This window comes from Bombus pyrosoma, linkage group LG12, assembly GCF_014825855.1.
Source record: "Bombus pyrosoma isolate SC7728 linkage group LG12, ASM1482585v1, whole genome shotgun sequence".
In the NCBI taxonomy this organism is placed as follows: domain Eukaryota; kingdom Metazoa; phylum Arthropoda; class Insecta; order Hymenoptera; family Apidae; genus Bombus; species Bombus pyrosoma.
In genome coordinates, this window is record NC_057781.1 from 331,915 (window position 1) to 347,969 (window position 16,055).

Below are 16,055 nucleotides of genomic sequence, written 5' to 3' on the forward strand. Positions count from 1 at the left end.
AATTCGTCACTTGTGTTGTATCTATAACAACTATGTAAAGAAGTAAGAAGCGCGGAAGGGCCTCGCGAATAAGAGATCTGTTTCTTTTATGTCTCATTAACTACGATTTCTTTGTACCTCATTATATTATGTTTGCTTCGTTTAAATTAACTGCATCTCGTTGTCAGCGTCGATACAGCGTCGAACACAAAGATTTTCATTTTAATTCCATTTTTATGACATTGATAATTCTTTTGATATACTGATTTCGCGCACCTCGTAAACTACTATAATACAGGGATGTTTCATATTTTGACATCCCAATTATGTTAAATGCTTTTGAAAATTAAAGCCTTGAACTCGTCCTCGGCCAACGTTGTTTGTAACGATAAGTTCGCGAGTGTAGCTGCTGCTAATGAATCAGGTGAGTTCTAGAGTAACGATATGAACGAACGTTTCATGAAAACCTTGGGTGTCTCCTTTGCATGTATGCGAGTAAAACATGATTTGCAGCAACGCTAGTGCCACATTATTAGACGAGTCTGACCAGTTGAGTTTCTAGATCACTTTTCGTTGTTCCCTTCAATGTCGTCAGCTTGTTTTTCCTCGACTCTAAGGATTTATTCGTCTCGATACTACGTTCCGTTCGATTCCCGATCGTAAACTTCGAGACTTTTAAAAAATGCGATTTGTAAATCAATCACACGTTTAATACGCCCGCTTCGCGCATTTGAGATTAGAACAGTGGCATTTTTGCATGGAAACCGGTTCACCGTATTTACTGCCGAGTACTAAGAGTCGTCACCGTCGATGCGTTTCGTAAAACCACTCCAATCTTTACATACATATACACGAGACAAGTAGATCGCTTTTCAGCAACGACTAGACTACATTTTTACGTTTCTTGTGTTTGGATTCTGGAAGGAGGATTACAAGGAAAGAACATGATAAGTCAGATTTTCAATCTTTTACACAGAAGCAATTTTAAAATTCTATTCGTTGTCAAGCAATCTGAGGTTACCGAAATTGCGTTTTTGTTTAGTTTTAGAACTAAACGTGCGTTCTCTTATTCCCCTGAAAATTTTAAAAATGTTGCTTGGTTTACTAATTACGTACATCTTTGGCTTTCACAAAACATCAGCTATCATCATAATTTATCAGCTATTTTTGAAAGACTTACATGTCTGTACCTAAGAAGTTATTTCATTTTTGATTATGTCATATTTAACATTCTTCTGTTTGATCATAAAGTGAGGAAATCAGAAAATCAACAAAGACGTATTCATCGTGTTTGTCTCCTTTATGCTCATATGTAAGTTCACCGATCAAATCAGAATATTTCAGATTAATCAATCTATTCCAGTCATTGACGGAAGCGCTAACCTTCTGATTTTTGAACATATTTTTATGAGACAATACCGTGATAAAATCTCGTCGACAAGAACAAATTAACAATCTGTACATAAGTTGTTATATGAAATCAGGATATTTCGTATTTCGTCGTCTAATTAAATATTATACTGCAATCATTGATACGTAGAAACGCCAGTAAAAATACGATACAAATACGACTGGAAGGATTGTCGAATACCGTGGCGAGGACAAATGCGTCGATTTGGAACGTATATACAGTGGATAAGGTTGGAAAGGCGTCCGCGGGAGAGGAAAGAGCGCGACGTGATGCAACCCGGTGTATTTATGGTAATTTTATTTGCAGGAGTCTGGTCGATTTATCTTGACAATATTCCGCTCGTGATTCGAAACTTGCGTGTCCGATTAATACTCGAACTGCTGCGCTGCCTGGTGTCCCGGCTGGGCGAAACGGAGATAGTCAAGCTGGAAGCAACAAGGACAGCCTGGTTTATGCTCACTGTCTGCCTTACAACAAGGAGTGGGAGGAGGAACACGCACACACGGCCGCATAAATAACGTGGCACAGCCACAGAGTTACGGTGCGACTTACGTGTAAACGAATAGAGTGAAACGAACAGATGGGGAACGAAGACAGTCGTACGGGTTGTAAAACAAGAACGACGAAGACGAAAGAGGATGTAGTCGGCGGACATTTCCGAAGAGAACCGAGGATACCCGACATGTGGGAGAGCCCCGTAGTACACAGAGCGGTATCGGTTTTATGACGTTCGATCACCTGAGCGAAGATTTTTCAAGCACCGCGGAGCGAAGAGAGAATACAAACGAGCGAAATCCTTTCCCGCTTCGATATCCTTCAATGAATAAACCGTCCTCCCTGAGCGCAGTTCTTTGAGAAGAGATCGCGTTTACGAACTTATGAATGTTTTACTTCCAGAGTTGATTACAAATATATTTATTTAATTATATTTATTTATTTATTTTAATTATATTTATTTCCATGTTAATCGCTCGTGTATAAGGAATCTCTAAGTTTGATTTACTAATGAATTATTTTGAAAAGCGACGATCACAGAATAACGTAAAAGTAGATTTTGATAAGCGATATGAAATGAATGAACATGATAGATAGGAGAGAGAGTGGAGCGTGAGTGTCGTAGATTAGACGCGGTACACGTGTACGAAAGTTGGCAAAAAGTACGTGGGACCTGGGTGAACAGAAACAGCCCTGGTCGCACAATACGAGCATGAATGAAGTATCGCGTCTGGCTCGCGGGGTACGGTATACTCGGGCGAAGCAGGGCGAAACGAGGGGGGGGGATAGCAGGCGTCACGGTGCTTTCGTGGCGGTGAGGTTGCCGCGACGTATGTATGCACGTTTACGTGTAAACGATCACGCTCGTATGAGTGAACGCGCGCATATGCAACTTTCGGTATGATTGAGTGCGCATGCGCATCGCGCGCACCCCACCCACAGGCAGACAGGCCGCTGCTTCGCTGTTTGTAACAAGCAGAGAGTCTACAACGCCACACTAGCGTTGAGCGCAGCCGGCCTCGGCTCCAAACGAAACACGATTATACTCCTGCTGTGAAAACGAACGGTATATACGGTATTGAGAAAAAAAGAACGGGTGATACTCGACTCGGAAAGAGGGAAAGAGAAGAGCAAGAGAAATCGCGAGTGTACGCGTGCGCATTATTATATTTCTCTCTTTCTCGTTAAACTAGACCAAACGGCGAGATTGTTCGCCTAAGATTTTCCGTGAGAAACAGGAAAAGAGGTTCGTTCGCCTTTCCGCTCGATAGTCGTTAGTGTGTACAAACACATCGTTTACAGTTTGTTCGAATCACATTTGGATCGTCGTACGCGATCGTATTCGCCGGGAGAACTGTAAACGTGTTACACGCTTTAAGTCGAAAGTGGGAAAACGAAGAGATCCGATGGATACACGGAGGCTCGAGGATCGATTTGATCGTCGACCGGTACGGCAATACGAACGAACGTGAAAAAAGTTGGAAGGAAGAGAGGTTAGAAAAGACGACAAGGAGGAGGAGAGATTGTGTCGTGTACGTGATCGCGAAGCCTGGAGGAATAGGTGGTCGAAGCAAAAAGCGAAAAAAGTGCGGAAGAAAGAGAGAATAAAAGAAGAAGAGAGGGAGCAAGAGGGAAAAGGCGAGAAAATAGAGAAGGTGTTGAGTGGTGGGCCTGCGGGCCGGACAGTACGTGCCTGGGCTGCGCTCGCACGATCTACACCGGCATGGCCGCCGAGGCCAGCTGAACTTTTTCTTCTCTCTCTTGCACGACGATCGTTGCTCCCACCCACTTTATCCGTCTTTCTTCCTCCCTTCCTTTTTTCCTGCCTTGTTTCTCTCTCTTTCTCCATCTGTCTTTCTTCCGCTCCCTTGTTCACGCTTCTCCCACTCCTCGTGGCTGTTTCGTCGTTTCGTCTCTTTTTTTCTTCCTTCCATTCGACTCGTTCCAACTCTCTTTCTCCCCCGTTCTTTGCTTAACGCAAGAGAGGAGGACCGTACGCCACGAATACCCAGGCTCCCCGTGTATGCATTCGTTTGTGTGTGTGCGCAGTTTGCCAGCCATCGTGGGGAAATCGAGCGGAGGCTTGCCATTCGAGAAAATCAGTGAACGCAAGCGAACCCTTTACGCTGGCTGATACTTAACCACGGACACACGCGTTACATTTATCACCATCAGTGGTGTACGTATCAAGAATTGCGTCGTGCTTATGTGATTCCTAAAAAAAAAAATCTCACTCATTCGATCTACACGATCGATTTTCTCGCATAGATCGCGGGAAATTGCTGGAACTACAGAACGGTGGAGGTGTGCACGAAAGAAACAAAACTGTATCGATATCTGGCGGTGACATCGTTTCAATGCAGAGACCTGTTAAGCTGACTGCATCGAATGCTGTATAATAGATCTCCTAACTAGAAAGATATAATAGGAGAAAATCAGTGACATTTGGATCTTAACGAAACGATCAAATTCCCGGCAACAGTGTCAGTCAGTTTACGGTAGAACGGGGCGACTCGATCGATCGTGACGCACCTGTCGGCATCGTCGTCGTCGGGGTGCTGCTGGCAGTGGCAGAGGCAGAGAGTGTGGCAGTGTCTCGTGTGCCGGTAGGAGGAGACGGAAGAATAACGGAGGGCAGAATAAAGGGCAGGCATCCAGCTCGGTGAAGTTTACGCACGAGGACGTACGCGTGAGAGTGAGAGAGAGAGAGAGAGAGAGAGAAGAGGAAAAGCACATACGCTTTAAGGAGGAAAAAGCAACGTTCCGAAGAAGAGGAAAGAAGGATGCGCGAGAAGGAGAACGTCGGTGAGGAGGTCCTACTCGTTGCTTTTCCACGACGAGCAGCAGTACTGTTGTTCGAGGTGCGAGCCGCGTGACACGAATGCGAGAGTGCGAGAGAAAGGAGAGGCAGGAACGAGGGGGAGAGAGAGAGAGAGGAAGGAGATCTACCGAAGAGCGAAGGCATATCCGGCCGTGGCATGTGCGCGCGACAAGGACAGAGCGAAGTGGCTATTTCTGTGGAGCATAGGGGGCCGCCCGTATAAAATAAGCAGTGAATGAAGGAGCCTGTTTACTGGCAGACGGCCTACGCGAGATTCAGTCGTCGGCCCTCTTTCTCTCGCGCTCTCTCTCTCTCTCTCGGCTGCGCACGCTAATCGTCGTTCTCTCGTGCCTTCTCTCTCCCTGATTTTCGCTCTCGCTCGACCAGCAGCCGTCCCGTAGCGGAAAGAGAAAGGGAAAAAGAAAGAAAGAGAGACGGAGAAGAGCGCGCATCGTTGCTACGAGAGAGAGCCCGTATATGTGTTCCCAGTGCGCGAGAAGAGCCCGCAGTGTATTCACCGGTCTTGTCCTTCTGTCTCGCCTCGTCTCGACTCGTCTTGCCTCTCCCTCCTCTTACCTCACCACACCTCGTTCTACCTCTCCTCACCTCGCTTCACCTCATAGCACACCTTAGTACTCGTTCGACTCTCCGCCCTTTGCCTCACTTTGTCACGGTTTGGCTTCCTCTCCTCGTATTCTCCTCTGCTCTCTCCTCTCCACGTCGTCGTAACCTCGCCTCGCCTCGCCTCGCCTCACCTCACCTCATCTCTCGTCTCGTCTCGCTTTGCCTCGTCTCGTCTCCTCTCGGCTTGCCTTACCTCGCATCATCTCGTCTCACTTCGTCTCGCCTTGCCACGACTCGACTCGACTCCACTCGGTTCTCTCATCTCCTCTTCCCGTGCTTGTGTTTTTCTCGACAGAGCTCTTACGCCGGAGCCACCGTGCCGTGTTCACCGCTTTCGTTCTTAACCACGGAAATCTACCGATAATCCGTAGCCTCTACGCGAGTTTCTTGTTCGTCTGTTACGTTTCACTGCACTATGCCATTACACTTATAGTATTCGTACTCTGGAGCATGTGTTTACGTGTTGTGACGTGACCAGTGCGAAAGAAGAGAAGTGAGGAGATAGAATATAAGGAAGAAGAGGCAGATAAGAAGAGAGAACGCGACAATATCTTTTTTTCGAAACCTCACAGTGCGCGCAGTCACTGTTGCTCCATCTTTCTTTCTCGTTCTTGTTTCCCCATTCGCTTTCCGAAAGCAGACCGTGTGTTGTGTGCTCGCGGATTTCAAAGAAAAAGAAAAGAAAAGGAAGATAGTGAAAGAGAGATTGCGACGATAAAGGGAGTCGTCGGCTTGCGCCTCTAATGAGTTCGCGCTCGAACACGTGCCACGGAGACTACAGCGAAGGATAAAGCTAAAACGACGATTTCGCGGTTCGGTGAAGGATACAGGTGAAACGGAAGTGCCGAAAGTGTGGATACCTTGGACTACGAGCCGCCCCCGGTGCTGCCACCGCGGCGCCCGCCCTGGCCGTTTAACAGCCCGAGCAGCACCGCCTCAAGGTACATCGGGCAGCACACCACCACAATCGCCGCCACCACGTCCCCGTTGACACCTACGGCGGCTACGACGACTATCACGTCGACGACGCCACTGACGACGACGCTTGTACCGGCGCTGTCCGCCTCCCAAGGCTCAACGACCTCCTCGTCTGCGCGAGTGTCGCCGCAGCCGCCACCCTTGACGCCGCCCCAGTATCCTGCGCCTCCACGGCCCCCTAGTCGAAACGGTGAGTCTGAACTTTCAATATTTATCCAACATGAATTTACTTTCTACCGTCATTCGATCATTATTTTTATTACGGGAATTTTAATCAACCTATTAATCGGAGAAAACGAATCAAGTCGTCACGCTCTCGAGTCGATTCTCTTGGATATACTTTCTTCGTCCCTATTTCTCTATGATTTTAGGTGCCATTTCATTTCGATCTAAACATTACCACTGACGTAAATCTGTTTAAGGGATGAATCAGTCATTCTAGCGCACCTTTTCTAACGTTGAAAAATATCTCAAGCTCGAGTAAAATATGAAAATGTGCGATTACTTGTTTCAATCCTATGTTAAACACTTCCTGATGACACTAAAAATCCGTTTTATTTGCTAAAATAAGAGCAAGATTGAGATAGAAATATTGGAGGATCGTAGTAGGGTTAACATGCTTAACCCAACCTTTTTCGTTCCTGAACGAATCGTTAATCGAAAGGAATCGATCCTAAAGAAACTCTGTAAGCTGTTGTTGCTCATTTGTTTCTCATTAGGGATTCACTCGTGGAACCTAATATAAGGGAGACCTAGTCAAACGAGTCTACCAAAACTTTTATGGTTTCTATGTAATATGCGGTATACTGTACACCTTTTAGGGTTATTCCACGTTTGTTTAGAAAATATAACATTCATAGCTCCGATATATAGCTTGCTGATATATGAACTTGTTTCTATACGATCGACGATCGGTAGCAAGCGAGGTCACACGATTTCTTCGTAGCAATTTCATCGACGATCAGAGCGTGACTCGCCGCGGATTGAGTCACATTACGCTTTCATAGAAGCCAGCCAGAAGGCACGGGCCGAGTAGTGAATGAAATTTACTGGTGTAGAAAGTTTGCGAGAAAGTCGCCGCCACCTTTCCGTTCGTAACGCCCGACACATTTTACGTAGCCGTGTTTCCTCCTCGAGCATTCGGCTTCGTATGCTCGTTGCTTTCCTCCCGTCGATGGGAATGCTGACCTCGTAGGCGGGTCGCATATGCTTTCATGGAAAGTATTCGTTTATTCTATCTATGAATGCACTGGGTGTAAATGGTATTCGATCGATTTTCCAATCGCATTTTCTGGTGGCTCAATATCCTTTTCGGACAAATTTGTGAAATGTCGAAAGGGAGGACAGACGCATCGAGTGACACGTGTAAAATGCTAAAATAAAAATCTGACTCCAAGTAAACATCGGTCTTTATCTCGCATTATCTATACTGAAGTTGATTCGCATTCGTTAACCTATGTTAACCGAATACCCTTTATCTTCTTTCCTGATTATTATACACCTCTATGAGCTACGATTTCATATTTTTATTTTATATTCTCCGAATGAATTTAAAAAGCGAATTTATTTGGTTCATATATATGCGTGTATGATTTATCAAAGATAGCGCCGATTGAAAACTCGCAGACTGTAATTAGTCTTATTGCTAGTTTCCTCTCTGTTGGAACCGAATACGATCGGAGTACGAGCGCATGCGCAGTGCCGCGCATTCACACCAACACATAGCCGCGTCATTCGCTTCGAATGGCAATAGGAATGAATGCCACTCGGTTTAACGTACCTGGCGCGCATGCGCCCGTGTGTCTGCGTCAACGTTTCACGTAAGTTTCTCGCGTATAAATACGTATGCCGATTTATCGGGTGCTCAAAGAATCTCGCGTAGAATATTACTAAACATCTTCGGTGAGTCGCACTTCCAGTTGAATGATTAGTTTTTCAAGAAATTCGGAAACAGTAATAATCGCGAACAGTAACAATCATCGAAGCGTATCAGCGTATTGAAGTCGTGAATCGAATCGTGTCCGAGATTAGGTTTGGTATCTGGAAAGGCTCGATCGAACGGCTTAGTCAGAACACTGGGATATAAGATCTGACACGTAACATTTGATATTCGATCGTAGATTAGATATCTCCGATATTCATCGAGTGGGTAGTGTAATTTTACTTGGAAGTGTTCAGCCGCGAGTAAAACCAACGTTAGATTTACGATTTCATGATTCGATCGAAAGTTTCTCCGTTGAAATCGAAGCGTATTGATCGATTTGAGTTTGATGACGGAAAATCGATGAATAAGTGTCTGTCATCTGTGTAATTTTACTGTAAAGTTTTACTGAACTTGAAATATGTAGTATATAGATATAAAGGTGTGTGCTAGAGACTTTCAAGCCAACTTGTAGAGGCAGTTTGCACGACGACTTGCGAGGCAAGATATCGGCACGCTCACGCGCATCGTGACACAGATATACATGTAAACGGATACTCAGACACAGACACGCACACACACATGGTAGTGTCGGTCTGGCATGAATGAAACCATGATTTCCACGCATGGCGCATAGGTAGCTGACTCGTCTGGCGCTATGCTCGACTCATCGATGAGAAAGATTAATACGCTGTATCTGCGACAGGGATATAGAAACTAATTTCGTCTCGTTCTTCTTTCGTTTCGTTTTCATTCAGTTGGTTACGAATCGATAAGGTTTCTCATTCAGGAACTTTTGAATGACAGCTAGTAGATCGTACAGTGTCGTAATAATCTGTTTGTAAGTCTGTAGAGTTTCAAACTTTTCTTTTTATCGGAAAATAAATTTACGAGTATGTTCACACATACTATTTTTTGTATAGATTTATATTAAGAAAAAAAGGCATTGATCAGGCGTATTCACCTTTCAATGTCGCCTCTAAATTATTGCCTTGCATCTCTGTGATTAATCGTAACTGGTAAACGAATGTACGAGTAGATCGGTGAAAAATGTATTTTTTTTGGCGTTTAGCCATCGTTTCCAACGTTCTCCAACGAAGGGCTCTCTTATTATTCTGCTCGCGTTCGTCATTCCCTCGAAAGGGACAAGACGAAGTCGATGACGCAAAACGCGACGCAGAACGTGATTTTCCGATATTCTCGAACCACTGCGTCGCTTGCTGAATAATTCGAAGTACGTTCAAGATACGCGACAAAGATATTCATTATATCTCGAAAATGTTCCCCGTCCTCGGAAAACATTGAAGCTGAAGCTTTATCTCTAGGAACTATGTTAGAGATATCAAACAAATTCTTGGAGAATTCGATGATGTAAATTGATTAAGAAAAAGCTTATAAGTGAAATATTGCATTAATATATCGTTAAACCTTAATGGATTAAGATACCATTAGATTCCAGGAAATTGATACTAAACGATAATTTAATCGAATGTTGGTAGAAAATCGAGTCAATTTCGTGATGAAGCCAATGGAAACGCAAGTTCTCTGATTCTTGATACGTTAGTTAACGATGTATTAATATGTACTATGTATATGACATGGTTACGTATACACCAAAGATTTGATTTGACACTCGCATTTCAGTGTTTGTAACACACACTACGTTCACGTTTAATCACGTCCTATAGTATCTTTGAACCCAGAACGTACGATTGGTGGAAGGCGCGTTTCGAGCTACCGTTTCTTATGTAATGTGGCGCAACTTCGCAATAAATGTGGTAACACTTTGCAAATGCACTTGATGGTCTTCGCGCAAAGACGCCACGTCCTTGAGTGACATGTGTCCGGAATAATGAATCGAAGGAATATGAACAAAGTCATAAAAGGAGTGGTTGGCGTTGCACGTCCTCGCGCGTTTGCACGTGCGTCTTTAAACTCATCAACGAGTCATTTAAATTATGCACAGATCGTATCCTTCGTCTTTCGACGTCGGATAAAACGTCTTCGTATATCGATCGAAGACAGTACGACGTAGGAGTTTCGTGATCGATGAGAAATTAATTCGACATTGAGATCCTATAGACAACTTCTGGTTTTACATAAGAACAAGAAAAAGTATTTTAAAAACGAGACTCCATCTATACATACATTCAGGAAAAAGAAGATCCGTCGATGTGTTTTGCACCAGACACGGCTGAGGGACGGGGGGCATTGTGAAAGTTTCCATTTCAAAGCCACCGTTCCGCGTAACGTTGACGATGTTGCTTGCATTCCACGCGTTTCGACGTCGATCGTGACGAATCGGCACGTCAACTTCCAAGCGAACTACGCCTGCAAAATTTCCGCAAATGTATTTCCATATAATAGGCACATGATATTTTCATATAGTACCATAACAAATCAAAATCGATTCTAAACGAAGCGCTTATTTCATTAGGCTTTGTTCCAATGTACATACGTGTTGGTATCCCATTGAGCAATATTCATAATATGTTGACGGTCGAGTCAACGTTTTCGATGCAGAGACGCCAAGCCTGTCGGCCTATCCTACTTTTGCAATAGTCTACAATCTAGAGTCATACTCGAATCTTTAACAAAGGGTATGATTCAAACGTTCGAGCCTGATTCAATTCTCCTCTCGATTAATGCTGTCTATACTTGCGTGTATTCTAAATGACATGCTAGCTGAGACAAAAGAGAGCCTTGTTTAGAGATTTTCCAAGAAAATTCTTATAAATCGTTTTACAATGTAGAAGCATACATTTCTAAAATATCTGGCGAGGTGAAATTTTCCTTATATGTACTTCGATTTCGCGAAAGCGCGCATTTCTTCGATCGGAACGCTGAACGCTTGGGTCACGTCCTTTGCTGAAGTAAGATTCTCTCCTCTCTTCGTAATACAAGAACACCGCCGCTATCTTCATGTTTGCCAACCCCGTTATCTCTCGTTCCTCCGTCTTTGATCTCCTTTCCCGCTCTCGCGCATCTCTTTTTCATTTCCTCCTCCTCGCATTTTTTCTCTCTCTCTCTCTCTTTCTCTCTCTCTCTTTTCCTCCCTCCCTCCCTCCCTCCCTCCCTCTCGTTGCTACTCTACCCTCCCTGTTCGTCACCGTTTCATCAACTCGCTCCTGCTCGCCTGCTTTTGCACAAGCACTGAACGCAATCTACGATCATCGTTATGTGCTGTCGCGTCATATCCGGTCTAGCTGATCGCTCGCCTTCTCCCCGTTCGTTGTTCTTATTGCTCCTCTTTTCGGCCTTCTCGATGGATCGCTGGTTCTCCGGACCGATCTACATGTCTGCTTCTTCCGACGAGCATTCGGTCCTTTCTCTTCTTTAACACCATAACTACTAACTTTTTTAATTTAATAATTTAGTTAGACTCCTCCCTGAATATGTTGTACATAGTTAATTAAAATCAAAGTAGAATATATAAAGTATATAAGTATGTGTAATCGTGTTTCTATCTTAATAAGAGAAAATATTGATATCGTTAAGAACACTTGCAGGTTTTTGGTAATCGCAAAAATAAAAAATCTGATACCGGTGTTGTCGATTGATTTGGTAGTTCTAGTATTTAGGTGATTTATGAAACTCGTTGCATTGCAGAGTATTCTGAATGAATCTTCGAAATATGTGTTTAGTTGAATGAAGTTGCAATGACATTGTTATCTCAGCTGATTCAGTATGCTTCGGTACGCTTGGACTCGACGTTTCTGAAATTACCAAAACAACGACCGATTGTGGAAGATTAAAAAGCGCACTAGGGTGCAATTTCATGCATAATTTCCTTTGGTAATAGCTTTGTAAATAGTAACAATTGATCTCGTTATATTAACCACCTCCGTGTGATTCTTCGTGTATTGTAGCAAATAATGCCCAATTGTATAAATAATGGCTTATTGTAGTAAAATAATGCCTAAACTGATATTCAGAACAACGTTCCCATCGTATTCGTTGTGGGTGAAGTTGAAAGTCTCCTGCTTTCTCCGTCGGTGTATCGAAAATTATACTAGCCGCAGTGGATTCAAGGGGGAGGACTGATGTAGTTTATTGCCACGAAGGTATCGTGTGTCGCGATCAGCTCACGGAGATTGACCGGAAGTCGCAGGGACGAAGATACGAGGCAGGCTGCTTAATTGGCGACTAGAGTATTCGATTCGGTTCAGGGTTCAACGAATTGGCCTCTCGGCGAATTAATTTATTGTCACTGTCACGGGGCCAACGTTATGATACACGGATGCATGGCCTTTTATTGCGGCTACGAATTATACGCGCATAAACCGACCATAAATGATCGGTTACATAATACCACCATAAAATAACATTTACAGCTCGTCAATTTCTACCTACGTTACCGATTTCTACTTCGTACGAATATTATTCGCATTCCCTGCGTGTATCGTATAAATATGCGTGTATGCGTAAGCTTGTTAAGTTAGGGCGTGATTGCCACGCTGCATTACGATCCTTCCCTGGTATAGGTGTTTAAAATTCATTAAGTAAATCCATCGAGTAAATATAAAGTTTGCGGATAATGTAATAGGAGCCTGTATCGTGGTAACCACGTTACTACCCCTCCAATTTTCAATTATTAGACTACATTTATTTATTCATTTTTGTGGTTTATTAATTGCTAATTAACGATAAAAAATCTCTGTTTAGATATTCTATTTGTATTTAATTGCATTTAATTCGTGGAATTGGAAAGATGCAAGTGTGTACAAAATACAGATGATATGTAGAAGTATGTAAAATATCCGAAGCAAATATCCAAATTCCATTATTATGATTGAAACAGATCTTTATTTAGATTTCATTTTCGTTATTAAATATTTTATGTAAAAATCATTATTGTTATTTTATTTTGTTATATTACGTACATTCGGTAAATTTTCTTATCCTTAGATTTCTATTCGCTTGTCATAAATATATAAACAAGTTTTATACGATACGTGTTTCATTATTGTTCGATCAGATTGACGATAATCCTCGCATTCGTATCTCGGACTTCAAACATCTAGGAAGAAGTCCAAGTTTCGAAAGAGTTTTTCCGTGGTCTGCACTCCTCTCCATCGGTCTGATCCAAATGGTCGCGTTGCTCTATCGTGTGCCCTTATCTCGAAGACGTTTTTACGAATTAGCACGATACATACGGCAGACCATTATGACAGCCGTGTACAAGCCGGAGTCGAGATACGCTGTCGAGTTAGAATTAAGAAGCAAGCATTTCAGTTTACCCGTATTTCTTTTCTTTTCTCTTCATTCTCGAACTTACACGTAAATTAAACGTTAAGACAAGGAAAATGAAAAAATCTTCCTATATCAATCTTTTGATACTACTTTGTATGTTCTTTCTTTGCAACTATGTTCAATTAGATAAACACGAGAATTATCGTATTTCCGTAAGCTTCGTTTCAATTATTACTCTATTCGATACGACTTGATGTCGAGTGATTTGACTAATGATGAGAAGGATAGGAAGGATAAATAGGTAAATAGATTGTTCGAAAAATTCATAGCACTGCTGACAATTTAATGTAATCTTCAGTTACATGCTTGACGAGATTTCGGTTCAATAAAATGATCACAGAAAACTTTGTATCATCTTTGTTCTTCTTCGTACAGTTTAACACACGTAATCAGTATTTTTTAACAGCCTGTATAATATAACTTCACTTGAAAGGTAAAAGACACAGGGAACTTGAAATATTTCAACGAATATTAAAGAACGCCGGATAGAAATTTTACTTCGACGGAGCAACAAGTGTTCATCTCGAATGCCTATAAAATTCTAACGCGGCAGATTCAAGCATGGCCGGTTTCTAAAACTGGACATCGCAAAATATTTAGGGCAATCTATTTCACTTTACGAGCTATTATTAGTTGCTTGAAAATTCATCCTCCCGAAATAAATGGCCATCCTTTCTCTCTCTCTTTCCCTCTGCCTCTCCCTATCTCTTTTCATCCGCGTCTCTCCCTTTCACCGTTTTATGTGGCTAGGTCTCGCTCCTACGCCCGACTGTTCTTTGACTTTTCTCTTCGGCCGTCCTTGAAAGGAAGGAAACGTTGACCCTCACGAGAACGTCCATCTGTCCGTCCACCGATCCGTTCGTACGTACGTTCGTTCGAACGTGGTTTCATTCAGAATGCGATGCCAACAAGATCGACGTTGATATATACTGGATGAGGAATGATGTTGCAGAACAGGGAACAACACCAACATTGTTGAACCACTGCCTTTGCTTTTTTTTTCCTCTGATCTTTCTCGTGCCGTGCACCGTTCCCTAGGTAGCTTCGTCGACTACGTGGACATCACCGTGACACGAATAATCTCCACACCGGTCGGGAAAACATTCGATTCGATATTAATCTGCTATCGATAATCCAGTCACAGTAAGCCAGCGCTGGCTGTCATCCTAGATACATGGGTCCACGTAATCGAAACGATCGTGAACCTTGTTCGATTCCTCTGCTACCTTGTTTCTATATTTTCTTTGGCTCGTTCGGAATAGCAATTTGCTATTTGCGTTGTGGAAATCGTATGGAATCTCGCTAGAGTATTTGATAGTACAGTTCGTTGGAAGTAACGCAGCATAGATATTCTGTTTCTGAATATCATTTAGCGAAATTTCGCCAATCAAATTATAAGTTATAAGTTATCAGCGTAATATATAATAACGAAGAAGATTAAATTTTATAAATTATAAACTATCTATAGAATTTTAAGTAAGGAATCTGCAAGCTGAACCTTGCAATTTGTAATTTTAATTATATTATTAACTGATGAATTACATCTTGTTCGCGAATGTTTATGGAAAACTCAAAGCTGCAAAGATGCATACAATTCATATGTCTAACATAATCTATAAAATTCACAAAGCGCATCGCCATTTCTAATATCTAATAATTAAAACGATATTGTACCCAAGTTCCTAGTTATATTTATAAAAATATGATTTTGCTCAAATAGCTGAAGTTCATCGATGAGACACGGTAGTTTCGCGCAATTCAAAGTTTTCATCGTTTGGACATGAAAGATTTCGAGGACTCGAGCAACGAGATTCGTCGAAGCAAGAGCGATGTTACTTACGATTTTGCGTAACAAACGCTTCGGTATTTGACAGAAACGATAACAAGATCCGCGATGCAGCCGAGCGCTGGCTCCCTTAACGAGAGGAATTCCTGCCGGTTGGATAAATATCGAGAGACGCATGTAGGCCGCGGCAATATGTTTACATACGTAAAACAGAGGTTTCCGGCGGAGTCAGGAGTCCGCGCGTATACACAATGCTTGCGTCGAAAATAGTTTTTCAACATACACGAGAGTCGGCAGTTTCACGACATGTGGTGGAGTGTGGGTCGCCACTATGTGGGCTTGTATTTATATACGTATATACAATATATGCGTGAATATGTAAACTTACGTATGTACGTAACTGCGTATTTGATATCCGGATTTTTCTTTCACCCTGTTGGGTAATCAGCTAGTCGTTTTCATCGAAAAATATTTAGCGTCTTCCTGGCATTTTTCACGCGCACAAACGTTCGTCATATTTTCTTTCCGTTATTAATATCGTGTTTCGTTCGACCAGCCGTTGATATTCATTGTTTGACTCTTCTTAAGGGACGTTGTTAGGACGTTGTTAACCCTTTCAGCCTGCCTGCACGCGATATTGCATTTAAACAAGTTATAAGCTAACTAACATTGGCTCGTTGCATTTTCTTTATAAAGACGCTATGAAATGTATGTTCTTGTCATTAATAAATCGATAGAAAGAGAATTTATCTCTCAGTTTAAAAAACACTCGATTCTTAAAGGGTCG

At 42.6% G+C, this 16,055-nt stretch overlaps 1 protein-coding gene across 1 annotated transcript in view; it reads left to right on the forward strand.

Moving 5' to 3' along the window:
- The first annotated feature begins 312 nt into the window (after nucleotides 1-312).
- The window catches only part of LOC122573715, a 36,990-nt gene continuing 21,247 nt past the window's right edge, over nucleotides 313-16,055 (forward strand). The window contains exons 1-3 of the mRNA XM_043740476.1: nucleotides 313-403; nucleotides 1,231-1,291; nucleotides 6,173-6,498. Coding sequence (XP_043596411.1) covers nucleotides 313-403; nucleotides 1,231-1,291; nucleotides 6,173-6,498 — 478 coding nt within the window. The remainder of the gene's footprint in view (nucleotides 404-1,230; nucleotides 1,292-6,172; nucleotides 6,499-16,055) is intronic.